The sequence below is a fragment of the Denticeps clupeoides genome, chromosome 10 (assembly GCF_900700375.1).
Source record: "Denticeps clupeoides chromosome 10, fDenClu1.1, whole genome shotgun sequence".
In the NCBI taxonomy this organism is placed as follows: Eukaryota; Metazoa; Chordata; class Actinopteri; order Clupeiformes; family Denticipitidae; genus Denticeps; species Denticeps clupeoides.
The window spans coordinates 6929578-6957466 of NC_041716.1; the positions used below are offsets into that span (position 1 = coordinate 6929578).

The 27889-nt window shown below is 42.3% G+C and overlaps 2 protein-coding genes across 3 annotated transcripts in view; both read left to right on the forward strand.

Moving 5' to 3' along the window:
* The window catches only part of LOC114798189 (kazrin-A-like), a 167808-nt gene extending 151693 nt beyond the window's left edge, over window positions 1–16115 (forward strand). Inside the window, exons 6-12 of one of the 2 annotated variants that reach the window (XM_028993671.1) lie at window positions 4394–4530; window positions 4872–4898; window positions 7109–7279; window positions 10197–10280; window positions 12258–12444; window positions 12545–12741; window positions 13746–16115. In XM_028993671.1, coding sequence (XP_028849504.1) covers window positions 4394–4530; window positions 4872–4898; window positions 7109–7279; window positions 10197–10280; window positions 12258–12444; window positions 12545–12741; window positions 13746–13916 — 974 coding nt within the window. In that variant the 3' untranslated portion in view covers window positions 13917–16115. The remainder of the gene's footprint in view (window positions 1–4393; window positions 4531–4871; window positions 4899–7108; window positions 7280–10196; window positions 10281–12257; window positions 12445–12544; window positions 12742–13745) is intronic. The other variant, XM_028993672.1, reaches the window with a different exon arrangement.
* A 6086-nt stretch (window positions 16116–22201) lies between these two features.
* Window positions 22202–27150, forward strand: LOC114798190 (kazrin-A-like). The gene is made up of 6 exons (XM_028993673.1): window positions 22202–22608; window positions 23160–23391; window positions 23476–23577; window positions 25457–25623; window positions 25767–25899; window positions 26312–27150. The coding sequence occupies exons 1-6, from the start codon at window positions 22547–22549 to the stop codon at window positions 26468–26470; spliced, it is 855 nt and encodes a 284-aa protein (XP_028849506.1). The 5' UTR covers window positions 22202–22546; the 3' UTR covers window positions 26471–27150.
* Window positions 27151–27889: the final 739 nt, after the last annotated feature.

Genomic DNA, 27889 nt, shown 5'->3' on the forward strand with positions numbered 1-27889 from the left:
TCGACTTTAACTGAAAGGCTACTTTCCGGGTGGACGTTTGATGGCCCTTTATCTATGAACATCGCTGTCTGAGTTGAGAGCAGAGCCGTGCAACATTCCATCTCGCTCCACAACCCGACATCTCACTGTCGCCATTGAAAATAAGCAGAGGTCAGACAAACATCTGCTATCCCCATGGACGTTTTAATGAGTGTTTTCTGCTGTGAGGTCTTATCTCAGAGCCCTCCTGACAGCTCAGGGTGTGTCGTACATCACACAGACACTGAGCACAACTCAACATTGTACCGTAACCACAAAAAAACCCCACAAAACAACAACAAGACAGACAGCAACATGCCCGAAAAAGTCCCACAGATAATGTGAACACAACAGAGCGTAATATATCGCCTTACAATTCCTCCTGAGAAGAGAAGTGAAGTGATTGTCACATGTGATACACAGCAGCACAGCACACGGGCCACACAGTGAAATTTGTCCTCTGCATTTAACCCATGACCCTTAGTGAGCAGTGGGCAGCCATGACAGGCGCCCGGGGAGCAGTGTGTGGGGACGGTGCTTTGCTCAGTGGCACCTCAGTGGCACCTTGGTGGATAGGCATTCGAACCAGCATCCTTCTGATTACGGGGCCGCTTCCTTAACCGCTAGGCCACCACTGCCCCTGGTGCGTGTCCTCCTGTCCCAAATGCTCGACAGGGGAGCCATAAATATGGCGGCATTACAGCTGCTGCTCCGCTCATGATCTTTCTCGTCATCCGCTTCCTTTCCCTACAACTCATGAGGACTTATGCATCTACCCAGACTGGAGGGAAGATAAAACTCAAGGACAAAGCAGACGTGTGCGTTAACATGTCTGAATCAGGCAACGTTCTGAAGCTCTTAATTAAAACTCTTGGGAGATGCTGCGATTAAGGCATCTGTGCTGAACATGTTGTAGGAATTTGTTTTATTTTTAGAGCTGTCGCTTCTTCATCTTAGCTGATCGGGGACAGAGACTGTAGTGCGGCACACAGAATTTATTGAAGACCAAAAACAGACCCTGTGTGGGGTGGTCTTTAGAGATTGCATTAAAAAAATGCATTAAAAAATCTGCACAAAGATTATCCTTTCTCATTAAATAATTAAATTGCACAGTTCAAACACAGGCTCGTTCAGCATCTTGCTGTGGCTACACAGATGAATTTTTTACTATTTAATGCATTCATTTAAAATGAGTAATGCATTATTCATCCATATCACAGCAAAAAAAGTTGATTGGAGTCTTACAAATTTAAGCAAATGTAAGAGTAGTTTTACAGAACATAATGCAGGAGCAGTTTTACAATGTTAGGTTTCTATAGCAAGATTGTGGCTTGAATATTACGTGTTTATTTCTTTATGTATTTATTTATTTATTTTAGGGTCTTGTCTGCTATGCTGTAAAGTTGGAACTTTTAAGGAATGAGTGGTCTGATATTCACAACATGACAAGACTGGCATAGCCGAGCTGGATTCTTGTAATTCCAGTTTTGAGTACATTTATTTTTTCAATCTTCAAATAATAAACATTTTTTTTTAACATACGTCATCCAAAATCAGGAAAAGAATCATTACGGTCAATCCAGGCTTGCAGGCTCCACAGTTCTTTGTTGTGTTGCTCTGATCTGCTCGTCTCCGAGATAATAGTTAGCGAAACTGTGCCCGCTGCGTTAAAATATTTTCAAAAAGGCTGCTGTGAGGACATCTCTGTGTCCTGAAGCCCTGAAGCTGTGCTGTGGGGAGGTGGGAGGTTGTTCTCTTGCTTGCAGCATTTGACAAGGTCCCCATGCGATCTGAGATACGTAGGAAGTTGAGGCTAGAAAAAAATATTTCCTGTTTAAATCAGCTGGCTCGTGTTTATGGCAAAGCACGTGGGGAAATGTGCTGACACCAATACACACTGTGACGATCTGGTATTGGGGTGCGTTGGGACAGGCGAGCCCCTTTTGCCTCGGTGCTCCGCAGCCGGCTTGTCTCGTCCTTCAGAATCTTGAGTGGGTGTGAAAGCACATCTTGGACACCAGTTAGGGTACTGGGTGGGGTTCCAGTTTATTTTTAAATTGCACAAACTGTCCGCGCATTCACTCAAGAGCTTCTCCTTTCTCGCTTCTCCTACCCACAATTCAGTGTTCCCGCGCCTAGTGCGTCACAAGGATCGAACATCATTTCAGACCATTACAACAAAGAAAGACTTCTGCACACCATGTGTTACGTTGCGTTCATGTTGCGCTTGTAATGACTGCACTGATGGGTGTGAGATTGCTCCACAGGCGGCAAGTTTGTGAAACGATGCTAAATGCGCTGTCTGAGAGACGGTTAATGGGGTTGGGGCTGTTCTTCATCCTTCATTAAGAACTCTTGTCTCGCTGCCACACGAATGAACTCCCAACTCTTCTGTAAGCCATCTGGGTAGAGAACCTGAGAATGAGATGAGTCTGTTTTGCTGGCGGCACGCAAAGTTTGTCATGGTTAAAGCTCCTGGGACACGCTGTGGTTGAGGAATTAATAGAAAGAAAAAAATGAATTCCTAGATGGTGTGACTAGATTCCATGATGGAGCGAGTGAGACTTTCAGAGGAATTCTGTTTTCCCAGGGACAATAACAGCACCTCAAGAACAACTTGAATCGTTTAACAACCAAAACAGAGCAAACAAAATGTTAATTATGGAGAATAAAATAGAACAACTGTCAGGAATGTGGTTTTGACTATAATTTGGAACCATGGTTGAAACTATAAACCAGATTTTCCATCACATTTAATCATGTGAGAACCATACACCTGTCAGCTCAGGTCCAAATCCGATACTATAATTGAGAGATTTTGTCTTTATCTATTTCTCTCTTTCTCTCTCATATAAATATATTTTTTACAATGTGGGATATGAACTGACTCGATTCACTTTCCTTTCAGGCAGCCCCAAGCACATCTGTGTCTAGCCCAAATGAGAAATGTTCTTTTGCCCTCATTCAGAACCTCTCTGTTTTCCCCAAAATCCCACTCATTCATCAGACACCAGGCTGGGGGGATCCGCCAGGGTTTCCCAGCTCTGTGGGAAAAATGAAATTAGGAGGGTTGCTGTCTGAGGTGCTAATGTGACTGTCAGCAGACGGGGCGGCCGTGCTGATTTACTGTCAAAGCCCGGTCCCCAGCCCAGACAAAACATGCACGCACGCTTCTGAATGCTCACTGTTTTCAAGCACCATCTGCAATGTGCCGGGGAAAACATCTGAGCTTGGGAATTCTGCCCCTCCCACCCCGCCACCATCCACTCTTTCATGTTCTTCACTTCCCAAAGCCAGGTGCAGTGGAGGCTCCATGGGCCATTGGCTAAAAGAGGGGTTTGTCCTCACAGCTCAGCGTGCTTAACACCAACATAATGGTGTCTTTGCTAGCGGAAGAGAGGAGGAGTGATGGAGAGAGGAAAGAAAAAAACAGTGGCCGACGAGTCCTTGGAAGAATCTGAGCAGCCTCCGCACATATATCCTGTGGACGACGCTCAGTTGCAGCCTCAGTAATGGCAGCTAATTAATAAGGACCAGCTGGGAAGGAGAGAGGGAGAGAGAGAGAGAGAGAGAGAGGGGGGGGGGGGGGGGGTATAAACACTAAAACCCATAAACCCCAGAGAAAAAAAAATGCAGGATGGCATGAAGGGAATGGCTGAGACAGACAATGGGGTGGAAGTCATTCACAGACCATCACTGTTAAATGGACAGCAGGTCACCCTCAAGATATTTTCTCTTTTTTTCAGTCCAGGGAATCCTCTCCACCCATCTCATCAGCCATCCTGAAACAGTTCCTGTCAGAATTCATACGGGCCTGCCACTCAGATATTAAGTGAAGGCACCTTGCCTGAAGCGTCCGTGACCTTTTAATATATCTGCTCTCTTCTACAGGTCTGCTCTGCAAAAGAACCATAAAATCATTCTGCAATCATTCTAAAACAAAAGAAATCAAGAAAATAGATACTAGAATCAACCAACATTGGCTCACAAAAATTCACTCATATAGTCATAACAATTACATACTTGCTGATGCCATCATCCCTCACAGGGATTATTTTTATTATTTTTTGTTTTTTTTGTTATTACATTATGCACAAAATTGGGTGGCTGTGTGAAATGTACAAATTTACACATTTTTTTTTACACATTTCTGCACCTGTAATATGTGTGTAACTGCACAAGACCAAAAGCAGCTGAACAAAGTCCTTGTACTTGTAAAATACAATCTGTGTTGGTTCTCATCCCTAAATTTAGATCTGAATCTGGATCACAATAGATCAGCATGGATGGATTCTTCAGACTGCTGTGCTTAAAATATGATTTCTTTTTCAAAAAGATTTGGATTATGACTGGCCGTCACGCTTTCTGTCTTCAGCTATGAAGGCTGACCGCAAGCGCCTGAAGGTGGAGAAGGCCGACCTGGTGAACCAGATGCAGCAGCTGTATGCCACGCTGGAGAGCCGCGAGGAGCAGCTCCGAGACTTCATCCGGAACTATGAACAGCACCGGAAAGTAAGAGAGGGACTGTGCACTGTATAAAAAAACAATATCAGAGTTTTAGTTTTTTTTTATTTAATATCATGAACTCTCAGTGCCTTGGTTTTCAAATGGTTTGGTTTTCACGCTCATTCTACTGGTATTGGCCAGGATATTGTTGTTAATATTCCCAGCCTCTGTGTGTTTAAATGCAGTGCGTATAAAATGAAGGATTTTTTTTTATATCCTCAATATAATACAATTAATAATCTTACTTGCTGTGTGTTTAATTTTATAACATTTGTAATGGGAATAAACATGAACTAGTCACATTGACCTACATTACTGTGTTTTTTTAATGCTTGTCATAATGGCAGCACTTGGAGAGCCAAATATTTTCTGAGGTAATTTGTTATATTATATTATATTATATTATATTATATTATATTATATTATATTATATTATATTATATTAGCATTAATCTATGAGAAATCATTAGATATCACTCTAATGATTAAGTGATTCCATGAAGAGATTAAGAAAAGTTACTTTAAAGAAGTCTGAGATAATCTGGTTTAAGGGTAAAGAAACCAAAAGGCATTGAGAGAAACAGCGACATGACTCATAACCCAGAGTCCAGCGTGACATAACGGTTGACCTAAAACATATAGTATATGGCCATAATTTGACTTTGTCTGAGATTAAATTCTGCACTCATGGCCACTGACTTTGACATGTTTAACAGGCTGAATAATAACAGGCTTGGGTCCCAGGTGGCTCAAACCTTTCTAGTATGCATTTAATGGCCCAGTGCACTCCTGCCTGGTAAAAAAAAAAATTATTGTCAAAGTGGAATTAAACCGTATGCAGCTCATTAATTTGTGGACCTTTCTCTCAAATATCTAAAATGTATTTTTAGATTTGCAGATCATTTGTAATCAGAGGTATATATTTCCAATGTTACTTGGACAAATTGACATACAGTGCATCAAGAAAGTATTCACAGCACATCACTTTCACCACATTTTGTTATATTACAGCCTTATTCGAAAATGGATTCAATTCTTTTTTTTTTTATTCTACACAGAACACCCCATAATGACAATGTGTCACAGCCTTTGCTCAATACTTTGTTTTTGCACCTTTGGCAATAATTACAGCCTCAAATCTTTTTGAATAAGCTTGGCACACCTATACTTGGCCAGTTTGGAATGTTCCTCTTTACAGCACCTCCCAAGCTCCATCAGGTTGGATGTGAAGCGTCGATGCACAGCCATTTTAAGATCTCTCCAGAGATGTTCAATCAGATGGCCAGGCAACTGAAGGACATTCACAGAGTTATCCTGAAGCCACTCCTTTAAAACTTGACTGTGCTTCATTGTCCTGCTGAACCCCAGTTCAAGAGTGCTCTGGAGCAGGTTTTCATTCAGGATGTCTTGGTACATTGCTGCAGTCATTTTTCCTTCTTTCCTGACTAGTCTCCTAGTTCCTGCAGCTGAAAAATATCTTCACAGCATGATGCTGTCACCACCATGCTTCGCTGTAGGAATGGTACTGGCCTGTCTATGAGCCGTACCTGGTTTTCTCCAAACATGACGCCTATCATTCACACCAAAGAGTTAAATCTTTGTCCCATTAGACCAGAGAATTTTGTTTCTCATGGTCTGAGAGTCCTTAGTGGTGACCTATCAAGAAGCGGCACCTTAATCAGAAGGTTGCTGGTTCGAATCCCGACCTGCCATGGTGATCCTGAGGTGCCACTGAGCAAAGCACCATCCCCACACACTGGGCACCTTTCATGGCTGCCAACTGGGTCAAAGCAGAGGACACTTTTGCTGTGTCCGTTGACAATGTCCAATGTCATTGTCCAATGACAATGACAAATGACTCTATCATGCATCTATCATATCATACAAACATATCATACATCAGATCATACAGGCATGATTGGTATATTGCTGCAGAGATGTTGTCCTTCTAGAAGGTTCTCCTCTGTCCATGGAGGACCTCTGGAGCTCTGACAGAGTGACCTTCAGGTTCTTGGTCATCTCCCTGACAAAGGTCCTTCTCCCCAGATTGCTCAGTTTAGGTGGCCGGCCAGCTGTAGCAAGAGTTCTTCCACTTACAGATGATGCAGACATTTTTTGTAACCTTCCCCAGATTTGTGAGATTTGTCAGATTTTGAGATTCATGACAAAGGCTGTGAAAACTTATGTACATGTACTTTCACAGATTTGATATATTATATAATTTTTCATGTTGTCATTATGGGGTGTTGTGTGTAGAATTCTGAGGAAAAATAATTTAATTCATTTTGGAATATGGCTGTAACATAACAAAATGTGGAAAAAGTAATGTGCTTTTAGTCTTAGATAGAATAAAAGTCTATCCGGTCGTCTAGGGGACAATTTAAAAGGGATTTGACGTCATACTCATGGCTTGCCTTGGTTCTGTTTTTTTATTGCATATAATAAGCAATATCTGTATAGGTTTCTGATTCCTGGGAGGCCTCTTTTTCTGTTGCTTTAATGAATAAATGAAAATCTTGAGCTCCTTGCGGCATGTGTCCATAACAATGTGTGTGAAATGTTTTTGTGGTTCCGCATCCCTCAGGAGAGCGAAGACGCGGTGAAGGCTCTGGCTAAAGAGAAGGACCTCCTGGAGAGGGAGAAGTGGGACCTGCGGCGGCAAACCAAAGAGGCCACGGAGCACGCTGCAATTCTGCGCTCCCAACTGGACCTGAAGGAGAACAGGATCAAGGAGCTGGAGGCCGAGCTGGCCATGGTGAGACATCCACATTCACATCGCACGTACCACACTGTGCTGTAGTTGTTTGTTCTTTTGAAATGTTCTTTTTTCTGTAGACTGAGCGTCCTCATCGATAACAAAACCGTTTACAGCACAGCTCAGATCAGCCAGTGTCTCTGTTCACATCCCACATGTGGCTGTCTGAACATGACGGGTTTGATCTCAGGACTTGTTTTGAGCAAAGTTCTCACCATCACTATAGCAACTCTGGTTTTCAATGAGGTTTCTACTCCTGTGCTGATGTGAGGCTTCACATCAGGAAATGTAGTCGCTACACAGGCTACACACATATAAGCAAGTGGCTTTTAAATAAAGAGAAATGTTTTAAGAGCAGCCCATGCTCTTGAATAAATGCTCTATATTGCGATACATCCTACACACAAGTCTGGGGTCATTTAGAAACGTCTTCATTTTGTTTTGACCATTAAAATATCATCAAGTGTTTCAAAAATCCAATCCAGACATTGTTTATGTTGTAAAAACGTAATCAGAAAGGCAGCTGGAAATGTTCAGTATTTTCATGAATGCAAAATCTACATAAACATAAAAAGGAACATTTAGCAGCAACAATTATTCTTGAGTTCCTCACAGGTGAATAGGTGGTGCATCAGCCAATGTGGGTTCAACTGCATTATTATGAATCATGGACGTTGTTCTTGAATCTTCAGTTTCTAATCAATGTTATGTGGGTAGCAAAAAGAAAGCAATAAATAAAAATAATTTGAGATTAAACCATCTGTTATGTTTTGAGGGACAGAGAGTATTGGACTTCTGATGATCAGGAAGGAGCATGATTCAAGAACCTGAAAGTCACTTGACTACATACTGACTTTGTGATTGGTGGGGTTTCTGGTGAATAAAATATATTTAGACTCTTCTGCAATACCACACTTTATACCCACAGGAAATTCCATTTCATGGAAGAAGCAGTACGTGTGCGAATGCCTTAGACATGACAAGCATTTTATTTTTTTTGTCACGTGCACTTAGCTTGTCTGTTAAAGGACAGTCTGTGTGTTTACTTTTGTCTCTTTCCCACACTGCCCAATGCAAGACACTTGGATGCTCTATAAGATAATACTGAAAACCATTTTTCCTTTCTTGAAAGACCAGAAACCCATTTCCTGTAACAAACAGGCATTGTGCACCTTCGCACCCATGTCCTGTTCTCCCTATTTACCTCCGTCAGCTTTATCTTCTTCTCTCTGAGAAGACTCCTAAGCAGCACCGTCAGCTGGTGCCTTGGAATCCCCAGGCTGTCTGTTTTTTTATCCATTATGCCTTGCACCTCTAGCAGCGGTGTGTGTGTGTGTATATGTGTGTGTGTGTGTGTGACCGACGGTGAGCTTTGTCATTACTTCGGCCCCATGGTGCTTTAATGGCAGCGCTCATCTCTCCACCTGACTGGCGATGCCGTGGAGAGCAGGCATCAGGGCTAAGGAAGCTTTTCAGAGTGTCACCCACTGAAACTGAGATGGATTAGGGTACTGGAGGGGACACACAGCGGCTAATGGTTTATGGTTAACACCTAAGAAGCTAGTGAAGGGACAGGGAGAGTGGAGAGAAGTGGCATTTTGAGAACTGGTTTCACAAAAAAAAAAAAAAACGATCTGAAATTGATCTTGGACAGTCAAGGTTTGGACTTGATCTTTGTCCCAGAATGTGGCATTCTCACGTTTCAGAACTGCCTCATGCTGGCAGGTCTGTTTCCAGCACAGCGTGCAATTGAAGGGGGCCAGAGCTGAAAGGAGGGGGGCAGAGATTGGCTGATTATGTTTTTACACGACAGCCATTAATCTGTAGTAAACCATGAAGTATATATTTTTAAAGGAAAGGCAGAGTGCATCCGCCATCAGAGTTTGTGTCTTCCCAAGTGTGGCCAAACACAAACTACTGTCTACAAGCTACAGCAAGCTGTGCAACTCCAAATTATTTCATTGAACAGCATATCAATGTATATTTCATACCATAAAATATTAATTTAGTTTATTTTATTTCAATTTGAATTGTTCAAAGTTTTACACGTTTTCTATGCATTTTTTAAATCTATTAAATCAATGAATCACTGTGATAAACTTTACTAAATAAAATATAGACATATTAACATAGCAAGCCAATGATGTAGACCTAGTTGGGGTCAATATAGGACCATTCAGGTCCGTTTTGCCTGAGAACCCCAAAACACCCCTGTAACTCGGTACTGGAATCAAAATAGAAATGATACAATAAAAAATCAAAACAGTTCTGGATTGACTTATGAATATGATCCTGTGTTGGTTGTTGGAGCGGATGGTCCTTATGACATTCCCCTATGAATATAGCTGTCCATTGAAAATTATGAACAGTTTAGAGTTCATTGTCGTCACATGTTCTGATGCTTTAGGTTGTTTCTGTTGTCTGATGTAAATGCATGTGTTTCTTGTGAGTTCAGTGCAACTATGTTTGTGTAAGCATTGCTTTAGTTTTGATGGACAAGCTTGTGGGGACATCTTGCACTTGCAATCTGTGTGCCGCTGTGTGTGTTTGTGTGCATATGTGTGTGCTTGTGTGTCCATAATTTAAATACAGCACACTGTGTACCATATGTCAGTGGTCATGTCTGTGCATCCTGCACTCAGTGTCAAAATGTGACTTCTGTGCATTCATTCCTGATTTGTGTGTGTGTTGGTCCTCACTATAAAAGTAATCATTTCATATTATGAAATACAAATTATTCGTGTAAGTGTCTATGTGGGTGATTGTGTAGGTTTGTAGATTTCGTGTAAGTGTTCAAGGTTCTGTGTATTCATTTGCTGGGGTGTTGGTGTGTTCATTTTGCAGTCAATGCTGGAGTGTGTGAATGTGTGTGATTTGCTCTCAGTGCTGCAGTGTGTGTGTGTACCTGTCTCCTCAGATGAGTAGCACTCTGTCCCAGCGGCTGGAGAGCAGGATGCTGAGCCGCTCAGTGGACAGGCAGGCCTCCCCGAGGGCCATGTCGGTAAGACCAGCTCAGACTGACAACCCTTTCCCTTCATCCACTCAATTGGACAAAATTATGGTTTTGCCCTGCCCCCTTTCCCCTGTGTGCAGTGATCAGTTTGGCGTTTATGCACATCTGTCAACTAACCTCTCATTGAAACAAGTTTTTCTTCGCTTATTGCTCATGCCAAGAGCTCCATAACCTCTGCACAGCAGTGACAGAAGCGTTGCTGAAGCAGACACAAGTGAAACATGAACTTGAATGAGCTGAACTCTGGTGATACACATGAATCACTCAAACAATGAACGGAACATGCAGAGGCTTCAGATACTCATACCACACATCTGTCATAGATTCCAGATCTATAATGTGTAAACTACCTCACCGTTTGCTCTGTGCAGCTTTTAATTAGGTGCCTATGTGCACCATACTACAGGCCAGAGGTTGGGGTTAAACTTTGTATAGCAAACAATATGCTGCACTCTCCTACTTTTATGGCAATAAGACATTAGAGATACTGAAAACCAATGGAAATGACTGGTGTCATGGGAGGACAAACTGGCAGGGCAGACTAGTTCAGAATTATCTAGGCAATGATCACAGGTAAGTCCTTCTATACCTCTGGCCGTGCAGGTATAGCAGATCTGGACAGTGCAGGCAGTGATTGGATTATTGGTGAAAAGTCAGAAGACAGGTGAAGGTGAACGGGACATCCAGGCTTAAATATTGTGTTGATAAAGACTGTAAGATATCTAAAACCAGCCACTTACATTTGTTTAAAATATTTGTTTATGTTATGTCATGTCAGTCCTTCTAACTCGTCTGGGTGAATATATGTATATTTTGTGTCTGCCTGTATTTTAACAGTGTTGGGCGTGTCATGGGGTTTTAGCCCAAGGCATTTTTGACACCTCCATCACATCAACGTGTACAGCCATGATGTTGGCAAATGTCATGCCTGCGCTAAGCCGGTTCACCACGCTTAGCAACATTCAAATACAGACCAATATGGTTCCGTTTTTTTCTAGAGGAATATGTTTCTGGATTTGTTTGTCCCAGTCGCTCCCAGTCGAGCCTAAAATATGTGGGATGTTGCCATGAAATGACTGCATATTTGAAAGGGTATATGTGTGTATGTGTGTGTGTTGTTTGTTTGTAGGGATGCTGTGATTTCATTCTTTGCATGCTTGTTCAGAGCAAAAGGCAGAAAAATGAATTTCCGTCTGATGATGTAAAGGATGTTGATGAAAGGAGCATTGTGTAGACAGTCATTGTTTGTGTTGATCATGATAATGGTGATTGGTGATTGTCATATTCTGCCTGCTGCCTGGCATGTTGTGCCTGTGTGTCTGTGTGTGTGGTGTCTTAACTGTGCCATTGTTTCTGTTATTTCTCCAGTGATTGCAATGTCTGATGGAAGCTAACAAGCACACACAATATGTGCATATACACAAAATCATTATTATACGTATCCATTTTTCATTTTCTATGACACACATGTCAATGCATGTACACACAAATACAATTTGTGGCAGGCTCCCAGAGAGCAGATGTTACCATTCAGAATTACATAACATCATTATTGTGTGTGTGTGTGTGTGTGTGTGTGTGTGTGTGTGTGTGTGCGCGTGCATCCAGTATCAGTAAACACCTCCTCCAGTTATTCTTACACAGCTGGAGTCCTGCCAAGCAGACGACAGGCAAGGAGACTAGCGAGGGAGAGAAGAAAGAGAGAATAGTGTTGAGGATATGACAGGGCCAGAGGAGTCGACACAGTTACACTACCACAGCTCTACAGTTCACACACAAGCACGATAGCATCAATGGCTGTTTCTACCAGTCCATTTGTCTCTAACACATCACAAAAGTGAGTTGGTACACACACATGGATCTCTGTACTGTGTTCAGATGAGTAATGGGCTTTTGCATGTTTTTTGTTTGTTTGCGTGCGTTTGTGTGTGTGTGTGTGTGTGTGTGTGTGTGTCTTATCCACAGGCGAAGCAGTCCCTTGCCACACTGACGAAGGATGTGCCTAAGCGCCACTCTCTCGCCATGCCAACAGAAGCTGTCGTCAACGGCAACCAGGAGTGGGTGATGCAGGCAGACTTGCCACTCACTGCAGCCATCCGACAGAGCCAACAAACTCTCTACCACACACACGCCTATACCGCAGAGCGGCAAGGTACACACTGGTTACACACAACACACACATTTTTTAGCCACACATTATGATAAATAGGCTGAATACTTAAAAATGTGCTTGTGGGTTATTGTGTCTGTAGTGCTTAAGGCTTCTGGTCCCATGTGTCTTTGTGAGGGGGATGGGGTGTGTCTCTCCACCTCAGTAGGCTTGAGAGTAAGCCCCTCCCACTCACGACAACCATCAATCATCTCAGACGCCTCAGCAATGGAGGGTGATCGCTCGTCAACGCCGAGTGACATTAACTCACCTCGACACCGCACACACTCTCTCTGCAACGTAAGTGCAGACATACATACACACACACTCTCCCTCGCTGTCTCTGTCTCTCTGTCTCTCAGTCACTCACATAGTAAATACAAAATGCTAAAAAAGCATCTCACTAGACGTGCTTCCATTAACCTTCGAATTCCATTAACCTTCAAATTGAAATTGCGAATATAAAATATTCCTCAAAATATTATCTCAAAGTTTTTATGCTTGCAGGCTATTAGAAAAGGGCATATTGAAAAGACTCGTGACACAATACAAATAGACACATGACACTCTTAAAGTCTTCTTAATTTTTATAAAAAAAAGACATTAAGGCAGTGCTGCATTCTGAGCACCAAAGAAACTCAATGATTATTTATTAAGATGGAGAGGGGGTTCCACAAGCCTTCCAGACATGTGGCAAATAAAATGAAAGCAAAGTGATTGTCGTTGTGATGCACGGCGAGCACGGCACAAGGTGACACACAATGAAATGTGTCCCCTGCATTTAACCCATCGCCCTTAGTGAGCAGCCATACAAGGCGCCCGGGGAGCAGTATGTGGGGACGGTACTTTGCTCAGTGGCACCTCAGTGTCACCTTGGCACATCTGTTAGGCCACCGCTGCCCCATGCATAAAGTCCCATTGCCTCTTCATAATTGTTTGTACACTGCCTTCTATTAGAAATAATGATGGCTAGTGCAGTAGGTTCTGGTTATCAATCACCATGATTTTAAGGGAAAACATTTGTGACATAAGTGACATGCCACCAGACTGATTCCAAGCTCTGTGATGGGCCCATCAGGTCTCATCCATCCACAGCAGGGGTCTGAATGCATTTACTAGCATGGAATTAGTCTTAAATATGGAAGATTAATGAGTTTGTAGCAATTAATAATTATCTGCAGTCTGTATGAAAATAATTATTAAAATAGATTAAATGATTCCCATGAACAACGGCTTTTAAAAACCTAAAGATGGGCAAGGCCAGGTGGTTGTACATTATTATCTGAATTCCTTCCTTCCGCTAGTCTCTAGAGGACCTGGAGGACCAGAAGAGGAAGAAGAAGAAGGAGAAGATGGGCCTGGGCTCCCTGTCTCGTGTGTTCGCTCGCGGCAAACAGCGCAAGTCTCTGGACCCCGGGCTGTTTGACGGTACTTCCACCCCTGATTACTACATAGAGGAGGATGCTGACTGGTGATTGGACAAGGCCGACTAGACCCCCGCCCCTGTGTACCTTAAACCCTGGTGTGAAGCAACCACTGAATGTGTGTGTCTGAATGTGTGTTTGCGCCTCTAAATAAACAGGCCTGTATATAGAGTCTATAGGACATGCACAGAGGAGGACAGTATGGGTGGATATATTGGTCGTATGCCTGTTAATATGACTGTGTGTGTAAGTGTGAATATTTCCAACGTCATGATGTATGAATTTTGTTTCGGATAACTGGAAACTTGAAGGACTGCTGTATGTGTAAATAACAGTCATTGTGCACTTTGTGCTTGTAAATGTCTCTTGTCCAGAAGACCTTCTTTTTTATTTTTTCATTTTATAATGCTACCATTTTTAACACCCTCGGCTCATCTTCATGGTTGTATTTGTTCCCTTGCTTGAATGTGTAGAGAAGCTTTCCTATAGGCAACGCAGTGCCTGTCCAGACCAGACCAGACCCCGCCCTCTCCTCCAGCTGCCTGCCACTTTAACTCGCAAATGCTCACAAATTCTGAAGCTGTTTACCTCCAATACACCCTGTGAACATATTCTCAGGTCCTTATTATAAACTCTATAACACAATATAGTATAGCAGAGTAAACTCTATAAAAAAGATGAAAGATATATATTTATTTTTGAAGCCGGGCTCTTGGCTCTGTATTATTGGTTGCTTCTGAGATACCATTCCCTGGTCAAGATGTCTTGTCCAGCCTCAATTCTCCAGTCTCACTTTAGTTGACCTATGGATGGATGAATGGATGGAAAAGTTCATATAAAGTAGACACGACAGTGTGTGACTTTCTGAAAGGGCGTTCTCATATTTGCATGATTCTAAAGGATTACCCAGCACCTCTTAAACAGCACTCAAAAGACAACACTCTCTGATCAGACTTAATCCCATTTTAATTATGAGGATTTATAAATTTGACTTTTTTTTTTGGGCAATTTTCATGCAGACGCCTCTTGGGGTTTGTGTACGAGTCTGTGGGACTGAAGGTGGAAGGCGATTGAGAGGCGATTTGTGATTGGACAAGAGAAACTTGGAGGTGATAGTATTCAGAGCAGCAAGAGATAAAGGTGTATACACTTTCCTCTGATAGTGGAATTGGATTTAATAAAATGTGGATTAATTTATTTTTGTATAAATTAAGTCTCAGTTGCAACAGTAATCAGACACGGCCTCAGTACCTCTGTGTGTCCTCGTGCACACACACCACGCTTCCTAAAAGTGTGTTTATAAAGCTTTAATGCGTTACATCCTTGTGATGGGAGCACAGCGATGCCTCTGCACTCGTAACGGATTCGTTTTTGGATGTGAGCACCTCCATCTCTCAGAGAATGGCGCCCTCTGCAGTACTGCAGTGTTACTTCAAGGCCCTGGAGTTAAACCTCCAGCAGAAATTAAGACTCTGTAATAAAACCATGCCCTCAGGGTTAAATCCAGATGAGGTTAACTGCTACCTAAGCAAAAAAGGTCTCCCTTCATCAAATCTCGCGTTACAGAAACAAATATTCCTACTCTGCCCCCCCCCCCTCGAAAAAAATCTGATCTTCACGCTGCCTTCAAAAAGCAATTAAAGACGTGCCAAAGGTTAATGGTGTTTGCAGCAAACGCAGAAATTTAATGAAGTTTCTGTCCATGCAAAGAAACCTCCTGACCAGATAGCCGTCTTTGCCTCCAGGAAAGCTTTTCAGGTTTTCTTTTTTGTCCTTTCTTTTCCTTCCCTTCTTCTTCTTCTTCTTTTCATTTAACATCTGGCTAGCTGCTCACCTGACCTCTGAAGGGATGGGACATTGTTAAATAATGGGTAAAAGAAACTCATGCTGTTATGCATAAGGAGCTGCATGGGCCAAGTTTTACACAGTAGCGTGCCCTTCTCTCCTTTCCTATCAGATGGTGCCCATCTCATTTTAATTTCCCTCCCTTTTATTTCATTTAGAGATATTCTATGCTTTGTATATTTGAAAATATTCATGATCTATTATCAGAACATTTTTATTTAAAAAAAAACAGAAAAGGATTCTAGGCCTCAATAGTTAAGATAAAAGGATTAACAGTGTCACTCTCGTGTTTCGGGAGTGGTGAATGGTTCTCGTTGGCATGGCAAAAAGATAATAATATTATAAATGATGCAGAGACAAGAAACATATTTTAAAATAAAATAAAATAAAAATGAAATATTCACATGGGCCGTTGTCTTTTCCCTTTGTGTGGTGTGTGTGTTTTTGTAAGTGTGAGTGTGATAACTGATGACTTCCATCTCACACACGCACACACACACCAAGCTGTGATTAGCCATGTATAGTTATGGTGGCTCCTCTGCTTGTGGTGTGTATGAACACATATACTGTCAGTAACACTGCCATTACTAAACACCTCTAATACCGTGTGTGTGTGTGTGTGTGTGTGTGTGGCTCTGATGGCACTCGGAACTCTTCTAACCCACAGGCTTTGTATGGGTACTCAGACCTAGTTGGTCAATTGCTTGTATGTGAATTCAACAGTCATCCCATTTCAAGCCCTGGGATCTGGAGAGTGTGTCTGCAGACCAGATGTGTGATAGCGGCCACCTAACAAGATCTCAGCCCTGCTTCAAGTTCGCCAGATATTTGTTTTGTTCTGATGAAAGAGGAGGAGACTGAAGGAGGAGGTGGGGGCGGTGCAAGTGCAGAAGGGGCTCAGAGGGGATGATTAGTCGGTATTATCCGTTGCCGATAGCCGTTGAACACCTGCGTTTCGGTGGATAGGCGGGATTAGAAGCTGCCGTTTTTGGCAGGTCTTGCTGGGCCCACAGGATAAGTGTGCCACAATGACACGTGATGCTGGCTTTGTCTGGAAGCAGCTGGATGCTTGCAATGCCATGGCGTTTGATTGCTCAAGGGTATTAGCCACGTCTTAGTCAAAATGTAATTATAGTTAAGAAACTTTTTTCCCCTCCTCTTTGTTGTTCTCTAGTTTGCACTTTGGTAATTCATGAATTCAAAGTCTTGATTCTGTGAAAGTACCGACATTAAAGTCACAGTTGTGGCCTTTTCTGCTGTTACCGGAAAATCTAAATTTAATATTTGTACCCTGTCAGATCCTACAAATTGCATTAAACTTATGCATTTTAAACCCTGCATTACAAAATAAGCTTACTTGAGCTACATGCTACATTTGAATACAGAAGAAGCCTCACATGCACACTGAAATATGCAGAGGTGGAAAGAATGTAATTAAGTAAATGTACTTTGCTTAAATTCTACTCAAGTAAAAATCTACTTAAATAAAGTTTTTTTAAAAAACTACTTAATATAACATTTACTTTGAGTGAAAGTTACTTTCAATTACATTATGTAAAAATTACTAATCATGAATCAAATACAGCACTAGACATTTTTATTTAACTTTTAGGGAGTATAATGTGCAAACTTCAGACCACCCCATATAACATTTATAAGTGCAGTTGGCAACAAAAGTACCAAATTCAATAAAAAAATGAAGCCAAAATCAAATTATCCAAAACTGTGCATATTCAACAATTCCTTATTAATAAACTGCGCTTTTTGTCCTTTCTATGGCAAACATGAATACAGTACAGGCCAAAGGTTTGGAAGTACCTTCTTCTGTGTTTTCTTTATTTTCATGACCATTTACATTGGTAGATTCTCACTGAAGGCATCAAAACTATGAATGAACACATGTGGAGTTATGTACTTAACAAAAAAAGGTGAAATAACTGAAAACATGTTTTATATTCTAGTTTCTTCAAACTAGCCGCCCTTTACTCTGATTACTGCTTTGCTCACTCTTGGCATTCTTTCGATGAACTTCAAGAGGTCGTCACCTGAAATGGTTTTCCAACAGTCTTGAAGGAGTTCCCAGAGGTGTTTAGCACTTGTTGGTCCAGCTCACCCCAAACCATCTCGACTGGGTTCAGATCCGGTGACTGTGGAGGCCAGGTCTCCACTTTTTGTTAAGTACATAACTCCACATGTGTTCATTCATAGTTTTGATGCCTTCAGTGAGAATCTTCCAATGTAAATGGTCATGAAAATAAAGAATGCACATTGAATGAGAAGGTGTGTCCAAATGTTTTGCCTGTACTGTATATCAGTTGTCTTTACTGACAAATGAGCCCACTGACTGCTGATATAAGAAACGAAATAAAGGACCCTGCCACACAGAATATTACAGTAATAGACTGTAAAACTCTTGTTCAGTTTGAGCAATATAATGTATTAAATACACAGGCAAAAAGCATATACAGTGCATCCAGAAAGTATTCACAGCACATCATGTTTTCTACATATGTTGCAGCCTTATTCCAATATTGATTAAATAATTGTTTCCTCAGACTTCTATACACACAATACCCCATAATGACAAAGTAAACAAAATTTAATTGAGGTTTTGGAAATATATTAAAAATAAAAATCTGAGAAAGTACACGTACATCAGTATTTATAGCCTTTGCCTTGAAACTCAAAATTGATCTCAGGTGCCTCCTTGATCATCCTTGAGATGTTTCTGCAGCTTAACTGGAGTCCACCTGTGGAGAAAACACTTGATTTTATCTTCATTTGGAGAGACACACAACTGTCTATATTCGGTCCCACAGACGACAGTTCTTGTCAGAGAACAAACCAAGGATGAAGTCAAAGGAATTGTCTGTAGACCTCCGAGACTCGATTGTCTTGAGGCACAAATCTGGGGAAGGTACAGAAAAATGACACCAAAGACTGGTGGCAACATCATACTCTGGGGATGTTTTTCAGCTGCAGGAACTGAGAGACTAGTCAGGACAGCAGGGCAATGACCAGGGCACACAGCCAAGATAATAAAGGAGTGGCTTCAGGACAACCCAGTGAATGTCCTTGGGTGGCCCAGCCGGAGCTCCGATTGAACATCTCTGGAGAGATCTTAAAATGGACGCTTTGCACCGACACTTTCAATCCTTCTCACCACACTCTCTGATTTAGGAGTCACAGGAACCGCACTAGATTGGTTCACCTCTTATCTCTACGACAGGTCCTTCAAGGTATCATGGGGAGGTGAGACATCTGTCCTCTCTAGGGTAACCACAGGGGTTCCACAAGGCTCTGTCCTTGGCCCCCTTCTATTCTCAATATACACTCGCTCACTTGGTCACATCATCCAATCACATGGCTTCTCCTATCACTCCTATGCTGATGACACCCAGCTCTATCTGTCATTCCCACCAGAAGATGCTACTATAGCAACAAAAATTTCGGCCTGCCTCTCAGACATATCGGCATGGATGTCTGAGCGACACCTCCAACTCAACCTATCCAAAACCAAGATTCTGATCTTTCCGGGCAACAATTCTCCTCAGCAAAACCTTTCAATTCAAATTGGATCGCTATTGTTAACACCCACGGCATCTGCAAAAAGCCTTGGGGTTTGGATAGATAACAAACTGAGTTTGAACCATCATGTTGCTGCGATCTCCAGATCCTGCAGGTTCACTCTCTACAACATTCGCAAGATTCGGCCTTTTCTCTCACAACAGGCTACGCAGCTCCTCGTCCAGGCAATGGTCATCTCCAAACTCGACTACTGTAACTCTCTCCTGGCTGGAGCCTCTGCAGTCACCATAAAACCACTCCAGATGGTCCAAAATATGGCAGCCCGCCTCATCTTCAATCAGCCAAAATACACCCATGTTACACCTCTTCTTACCTCCCTCCACTGGCTCCCGGTAGCTGCTCGCATTGAGTTCAAATCCTTGATGCTTGCCTACAGGGCTGTAAATGGAACTGCGCCCTCCTACATCAACACACTACTACCTAGATACACTCCTACACGCTCTCTCAGATCGGCAAACGAAAGGAGACTAAAAATTCCTCCTTCACGGGGTCTCCGATTCCAATCATGTCTGTTCTCCGTTGTTGTCCCTGGCTGGTGGAACAACCTACCCTCCTCCACACGACTAGCCGAGACTATCACCACTTTTAAGAAGAAGGTGAAAACCCTCTTATTCCAAAAATATTACAGATAAATTTAACACATACACATGCATACACATTTAACAAACAAATACAAGATGTATAAATACATTATAATTTTTCTTAGTCTAGCACCCAACACTCTCCGAGCATGTTCTTCAATGACAAGTCTAAGCCTTATCAGGGCTCTTAGTTTGTATACTTGATATTCTATAGAAATCGAACGAGAATTGCTGGTGTCTTCCCATTGTAAGTCGCTTTGGATAAAAGCGTCTGCCAAATAAAGTAAAGTAAAGTAAAGTAAAGTAAAGTAAAGTTCAGAGATGCTGCAAAGAGGAATGGGCCAAACTGGCCAAAGACAGGTGTGCCAAGCTTGTGGCATCATATTTACAAAGACTTGAGGGTGCCGTTGTTGCCAAACGTGTACCGACAAAGTATTGCGCATTGGCTGTGAATACATGTGATGAACATGTGCTTTCTCATTTTTATTTTTTTTTTGGTTTAAATAAATTTGCCAAAACCTAATTTTCCTGCATTTCTTTTTTTACTCAGTAACAGGATTTTTTCCAGTGTAGAAAAGTAAAATACTTGGGTAAAAATGTAATTGAGTACATTTTTTGAGTAAAAAAAAAAACTTAAAAAATTGCTAATTAATTACGGTAACGTGAGCAAATGTAATTCGTTACTTTCCACCTCTGCACTAGATACATCATTATAACTTATCATCGAAATTAGTCCAGTGGTAGCCTAGTGGTTAAGGAAGCGGCCCCATAATCAGAATGTTGTCGGTTCGAATCCCAATCCGCCACTGAGGTGCCACTGACCAAAGTACCGTCCCCACACACTGCTCCCCGGGCGCCTTTCATCGCTACCCACTGCTCACCAAGGGTGATGGGTTAAAAGCAGAGGACACATTTCACTGTGTCACCGTATACTGTGCTGTGCTGTGTCAATCAGCTGGCTCTATTTAACTCAACACGATGCAATTTGTTGCCTAATTTTACAGTTTACCGTGGATAAATAGTGTTCTGTCTCACATATCCCACCTCTCTGGGAATCTCCACACAAATCCACACAAATATACAATATCCCAGAAATTATTATTGTTGTTTTATTAATTATTATTATTTTCAAATATTTAAGATTAATATTTCAAATATCTGTTTTCATAATAAGAGTGTACGTGATGTGACTATAAAGAGTGTAGATTATGTGGCACTAATTCTCAGCATGTGTGATCCTTTGTTTAAAATCTTACATTCATGGATTTGTTTTGGCCTCCTGTGAGCATTATTTCGCTTCTTTGTGTCTCTCAGTTTAAATAACCTTCTTATTTCTTGCAGCACAGCTGCACAACATCCTCTTTCATTTCCTGTCTAATAGCCCATTCGTTTTTGGCAAACAATAGACTCTTGCCTACTGACTTATTATTAACATACTTGAACAGAATCTACAATTTCCTCGCCTTTGTTGGCTGTTTTGCCTGAAACAAAACAACTGCCTGAAAACCCCAGGAAAGCTCTTTTGCTATGCACCACTATGCAGCGTGCCACTGTCGAGATCACACATTTAAACTGGTGTTCCTGACAGGAATCACGTTTACATTCAGCAGACTTAAAATCAGTAGTTACAGTGTCCTCCCCAATGTGTCCTCTGCATGTAACCCATCACCCTTGACAGGCGCCCGGGGAGCAGTGTGTGGGGACGGTGCTTTGCTCAGTGGCACCTTGGCGGATCGGGATTCGAACCGGCAACCTTCTGATTACTGGGCCGCTTCCATAACCGCTAGGCCACCACTTACTACCACCCTCTTTTGAGATTAAAGATTAGTGGCTCTATTTTCAAACTGGTGTCAATTGTGGTGCTAGGCTTCAGTTTTTTTTTTTTTTTTTTTTTTTTATCTGTTTAAATCCCAAATCTTAGCGCATAGTGCTGCACCCTTTGAAAATAGTGCTCTATTATTTTACTTAGATAAAATTAGGCTTCTGAGACTGGCTTTTAATAAAAAGCCCTCACCCTCAGACTACACAAAAATATGAACACTCTCCCTAGTCCCTTGACCTCTCGTCCTTCCCTCATTCACCAAATCCAGACTCAGACAATCTCTCAAGCCCCACCCACCTCAGTCTCAGCCTATCGGACGCTGAGGAGCAGCTGGACCGCCTGCAGCAGGTGGAGCTGGCCAGGACTATGCCTATGTCACAGTGGAGGGCAGCCACAGTGCAGGCGTGGCTGGAGGTCATCATGGCCATGCCCATGTATGTGCGCGCCTGCACAGAAAACGTCAGAAGTGGAAGGGTAAGTCTTCTACACGGCCCATCAGTCATCTTTTCTGTTTGATAAAACCGTGCAATCAGTAAGAAGCAAGGACTCACCCAGGGAAGCTTGCAAAGCTTTACTGTTTACTCAGGTAATCACAAAGGACAGAAAATCAGTTGATTTCAATCAGGACTGGAATTATGGGATACAATTAGACCATATCTAAGACTGGACTGATGGAAAAGGCCAATTATTGAAATGTGTTGTGTGAATGATTGTTTGTGAATTATTGTGTGGTGTGTTTGAGATTGTGTGACTGGCCCAAAAGAGGGTAAAAGGTCAATGCTCTGCAGGTTCTGCTGGGTTTGAGTGATGAAGAACTGGAGGTTGGGCTGGGGGTCAGCAGCTATATGCATCGCAGGAAACTACGCCTGGCCATCGAGGATTACAGAGAGGCGGAGTCAGGCAGAGGGTAACAAATTCCCCCCATTCTGTCTCAGAGGTTGAAATATTAGGGAATGTACAGGCAACCTATGTATTTATCTACATTAATTCCACAGATATATTGAAACATATTTTGTAGCATATTTAACTTGCAGCATATTAACATTCCGCAAATCTTTGGTCCCATCCATATTACTATGGAAAAAGATTTTAGAAAGCGCCCACTTCCTTTGATTAGGAGTGTTACAGCACCACCTGGTGATCAAAAGCATATTTTTTTTTTTACAGGTTCAGCATTAGCATTATTATTTTCATCACATGACATTATTTTTTCCTAAAGATATATTAATAAAATGTATAAATAATTTATAATTTACTGTTAATAAGTACATCTAATGTATTAACTGATTTATAAATGTATGTGCAGAAATCGTATTGCTACATAACTGGTACATCATCTAACATAAGGAAATATTAATGATGCATAGAAATTCCAAATTTACATTATAACTCCACATATGTATAAGCTATAATAGACAACCAGAACACTAGTTCTTATCTGGTTCTGTTGTTCCTCAGACTCTCGAATGCTGCAGATATGGACCATCACTGGGTGGCAAAGGCATGGCTCAGTGATGTGGGTTTACCGCAACACTCTCAGACATTTCACACAAACCTGGTGGATGGCCGCGTCTTGTGCTCTCTCACGCGGAGAGACCTGGAGGAGCATCTCAGCGTCAACAAGAAGTTCCACCAGACGAGTCTGCTGCTGGGCATCGAGCTTCTGCATATGCTCAACTTTGACAAAGATGTGCGTTCTCAGACCAAAAGCGGCTAGAGATTTGCAGAAGAATTGATTAATATAACTGTTGCGTTTTTGTCCAATGGTTTGTAGTCACTGCAGGCGAGAAGGGCCCAGTGTGAGCAGCAGAATACGGACCCTTTGCTGTGGACCTGTCATAGGATCATAAAATGGGTCAGAGACATTGACCTGAAGGTGGGATAACACATCATTACTCATCAGTGCTGAGGTCAAACCACTAACAGATGCTGTGTATCATCAAACACAGGTGTAAATGCAGAAAAGTAACTGGCTTCTTTAGTCCCAAACCTGAAGTCACTTTAATAACTGATGTGATACAATTAATGTTTTTATGGGCAAAAGACTAGGAAATGACAGTGTCACCTCATAGTTTGTGGCTTTTTGCCATTAGTTTGGTTGAAAACTGTGGTATCTTACTGAAACCTGTCTTGATATCCGTCATAACCACCAAAAACTTCCTGGACCTGCATTGTGGTTAAACCACATAAATGTGAATTCTGAGGTCATGGTTTCGATTCCTTTGACCATTGGAGGTTTGTTACCACTGGTCCATCAACACAATGATTTGGAATGAATTTGGAGTTCTTTGAAGGGAAGACTCTATAGATTCTATTTTTTTTTTTATTTTCCCATTCCTGCTCGTCCCACTTCCCCATTACTTTCAGCAGCATTTCCATCAATTTGGTCTGGTCCTTGATATGCATACTAAAATACATCGCACATTTGTCATGAACTAGAAGATTTGTATTACTATAAAGTAATTTGAAAAGAACATCCCAATCAAGTGTTCCACATTGATACAGTAGCTACATTTCAATGAAAGCAATGGATCAACGGATGTCCCAGAGAAGCCAGAGAAGCTAAAATTGCTAGTACACAGAAAGTCATATTACTGTACTGTACCATGATCATGAAAACCATTTTGGAAAACCATTGAAATTGCAAAATGGTCTTGGACTTGCCCATATTCCTGATATCAATTGGTCACATCACACAGCCCTACTTTGAACCATCACAGTGTGTAGCAACCCAGAACTGTAATCCTTGTAGACATGATTTTATTGGCCACTACTGTGTTGTAACTATATGAAATCGTGGATATCTGTGTTTATTTCATTGAGAAATCACTATACTTTGTTTAATCGATTTTTGTTTTTTTGCAGTGAACTTGTTCATGCAAAAAGTTGCCTACGCTTTAGTTCTGTAATGAGCTCTGCATTGGTTGTTCTAGGGTGGTAGTAGCCTAGTGGGTAACACACTCGCCTATGAACACTTAACATAAAAGTTGCTCCAGGGGGACTGTCCCTGTAACTACTGACTGTAAGTCGCTCTGGTTAAGGGCGTCTGATAAATGCTGTAAATGTAAATGTAAATGTAGTTACTGAGCTGGAATATTCGGTGTCATTCTGATCACTACTCCACAGCACTCAGTCATGATTTTATGACAAACATTAACCAGGCCACACTTCTCAAAAGTGTACTTTACACTACGTAAATTCTTGACGAAGCTGTGGACAGCCTGGGGGATGAAGGCTGTCTTGCCTGACTTCAAGAATGAAGGGATTGTTTCACCATCCAGAGGTACAATAACAGCCACACAGCGACTCCGATGCCACTTGTGTGTGACCTCACCGGCTGAACACAATCGGAGATAGAGACAGAGATTCTCCACACTGGCCACAGAAAGTGTAGAAATAGAAGAAGTCTCAGAAAATTGCTGTACCTCGGGATCTAAGGATTACCGTTATTGTTTTTTCACCACAGTTTTCCCCCCAGCCAGATTTAATAGGTCCCTCCATCACTACCAGTCTCCTGCATCACTCTGGGAGGGTGTAGACAAGCACATGCATCTTTTGATGCAGGTCAACCAATAGCACATTTGGAACGCTATAGCAGTGTCCCTTATATATGTATATACCAAAGATACAAGTATTTTGAACATCCAGGACGCTTCGGTCTAGAGAACCCTCTCTCACTGTTGCGTGGAGAAGATACAGGTGAACTGTCCTCTGGCAGGATCTTGGTGACGCCGCAGGCTTCTTTTTAAATGCAGGAGTTCGCTGACAGCCTCATCAGCAGCGGGCTGCACGGTGCGGTAATGGTTTTGGACCCCTCCTTTAATGCTGACACCATGGCGACGGCCCTGGGTATCCCCAGCAATAAGCAGATGGTCCGACGGCACCTCAATGAGGAGATGAAGACGCTCATTGGCTCAGTCAGGTGAACATCAGAAGATTAAATTGAGATACAGTATGTGTGTGTGTGTGTGTGTGTGTGTGTGTGTGTGTGTGTGTGTGTGTGTTTATGCAGTGTGTGACTCTGAAGCACATGTGCGCCGTTATTAATTGTCTCTCTGGCTGCAGGTGCAGTCCTCAGCAAGAACCGGAAAGGTTGGACACGCCCACTCTACCTCGCCACAGCTCATTAGTCGTAGGACAGCCCCTGGCCAGTTGGCACCCTGATGACGAACTGTCCCTCAGGAGACGAGCAGTTAAGGTGTGTGTACGTGTATATGTGTGTGTGCAGTCAGAACAGAGCACGTATCACAACTGGCCCTTGAATAACAAAGTAATACACTGTCTGAAGTGCTTGAGCGTGAAGTAGATGTTGGTGCATTACTAACTGAAACTGTTCTCCCTGAGATCATCCACTATGACTTAGTGCTTGCGCTATGACTTTTTTCCAGTCTAATGCAAATACCAAAAAGTTATAAAAGGCCATCCAGAGTACAATGGAAAACTTTCCTTTACACATTCATTTACATCTATTCATATTTAAAATGTATCCATCTGTATCTGCAGCTTTGGACCAAAAGTTTGGCGACCATTTAAGGTCTGGCCCGTATTATTACATATGCCATGCTCTTGTATTCTTCTTTTTGAGCTGACTCTCTCTGTTCCTGCTTCAGCCACCAATCGGCCTGAGCCCGAAGGCACTAGGTGGACGGGACATGAGTTACCATGGCAGCTGCGGGTCTCTCCCAAGAGCTGGACGGACGGAGGCACCACCCAGGACTGAAGGAAGCCCGTCACACACTTACCCAGGAATCGAGGTCACTAACGTCTGAAGGATTATCTGCAGACACTTTCAACTGTCTTCTTCTTGGGAGTGGGGGGAATTCCCTCTGGTATATGATTCTGAAGGAGTGAAGGGAATGAACTATGACCTTTTTTTTATCAACAAGATGAAGTTTTTGCTTTTTTGATGAATCGTCCAGTTAAGGGAGTATTTTTTAACGTGTAATTTTTTTGGACAGTACACTTTGTGATGACCATCAGCACATTTAAAAGAGCCTCATCTCAAACATCGCAGGTCCAACATGTTAGTCGCTGCCTGGGAAAGGAACAAGATGACCGCGCATCTGCTGTTGCTGTGATCTTCAGAGAATAACCACAGAGGTGCTTGTTGTTCTGAGAACATGTGAGGTGTTGGGTGTAGTAATTGAAGTAATACTCCCGGAGGAAAGCGGTGAAGGCACATGTCCCTTATTCAGGTCATGTGGGGTAAACAGGAAGCCCCACCACGTGGGGCTGAGGCTCAGGAGCTTTTGTCTGCAGCTTTGGACGCTGAAGAGGTCACGCATCATGCTGATCCTCTGTCGGGTAGGGGTGTGTGAATCACAAAGGATGCCACAAACCAATAAAAATGTCTGTAAAAAAATCAATCATAGTATCTTTGTATCTTTAAGTACAAATGAAGTGAAAGTGAAAGTGAAGTGATTGTCATACACTGCACCACAGCACACGGTGACACAATGAAATGTGTCCTCTGCTTTTAACCCATCACAATTGGTGAGCAGTGGGCAGCCATGACAGGTGCCCGGGGAGCAGAGTGTGGGGACGGTACTTTGCTCAGTGGCATCTTAGTGGCACCTTGGAGGATCATGATTCAAACCAGCAACCTTCTGATTATGGGGCCACTTTCTTAACCACTAGGCCACCACTGCCCCAGAGGTCTGTTCCTCTGTCGGCCTGAGCCCGAAGGCACTAGGTGGACAGGACATGAGTTACCATGGCAGCTGCAGGTCTCTCCCTAGAGCTGGAGGACTGAAGGAAGTCCAGGAATCGAGGTTACTAACATCTGAAGGATTATCTGACACTTTCGTGATGGGTGGTAGTGGCCCAGTGGGTAACACACTCGCCTATGAACCAGAAGACCCAGGTTCAAATCCCGCTTACTACCATTGTGTCCCTGAGCAAGACACTTAACCCTAAGTTGCTCCAGGGGGACTGTCAATGTAACTACAGGTTGTAAGTCGCTCTGGATAAGGGCGTCTGATAAATGGCATAAATGTAAATGAGGTCTGTTTCTGCCCGTTTCGAACCGAGGACCTTTTGCGTGTTAGGTGAACATGATAACCACTACACAACAGAAACTTGAGTTTGCAGAATTTGCAGAATTGAATAGCATAATTTCATCATAAAACAATACAATAGACAAGGGTTTTAACATTTATTGTACATGGGCAAATGTCGTACCCACTAGG

Coding starts and splice junctions, on each gene's coding strand:
- LOC114798190 (XM_028993673.1), top strand. CDS start 22,547: ATGCATCGCAGGAAACTACGCCTGGCCATCGAGGATTACAGAGAGGCG. Junction 22,609..23,159: donor GAGGCGGAGTCAGGCAGAGG/GTAACAAATTCC, acceptor GTTGTTCCTCAG/ACTCTCGAATGCTGCAGATA. Junction 23,392..23,475: donor TGCTCAACTTTGACAAAGAT/GTGCGTTCTCAG, acceptor AATGGTTTGTAG/TCACTGCAGGCGAGAAGGGC.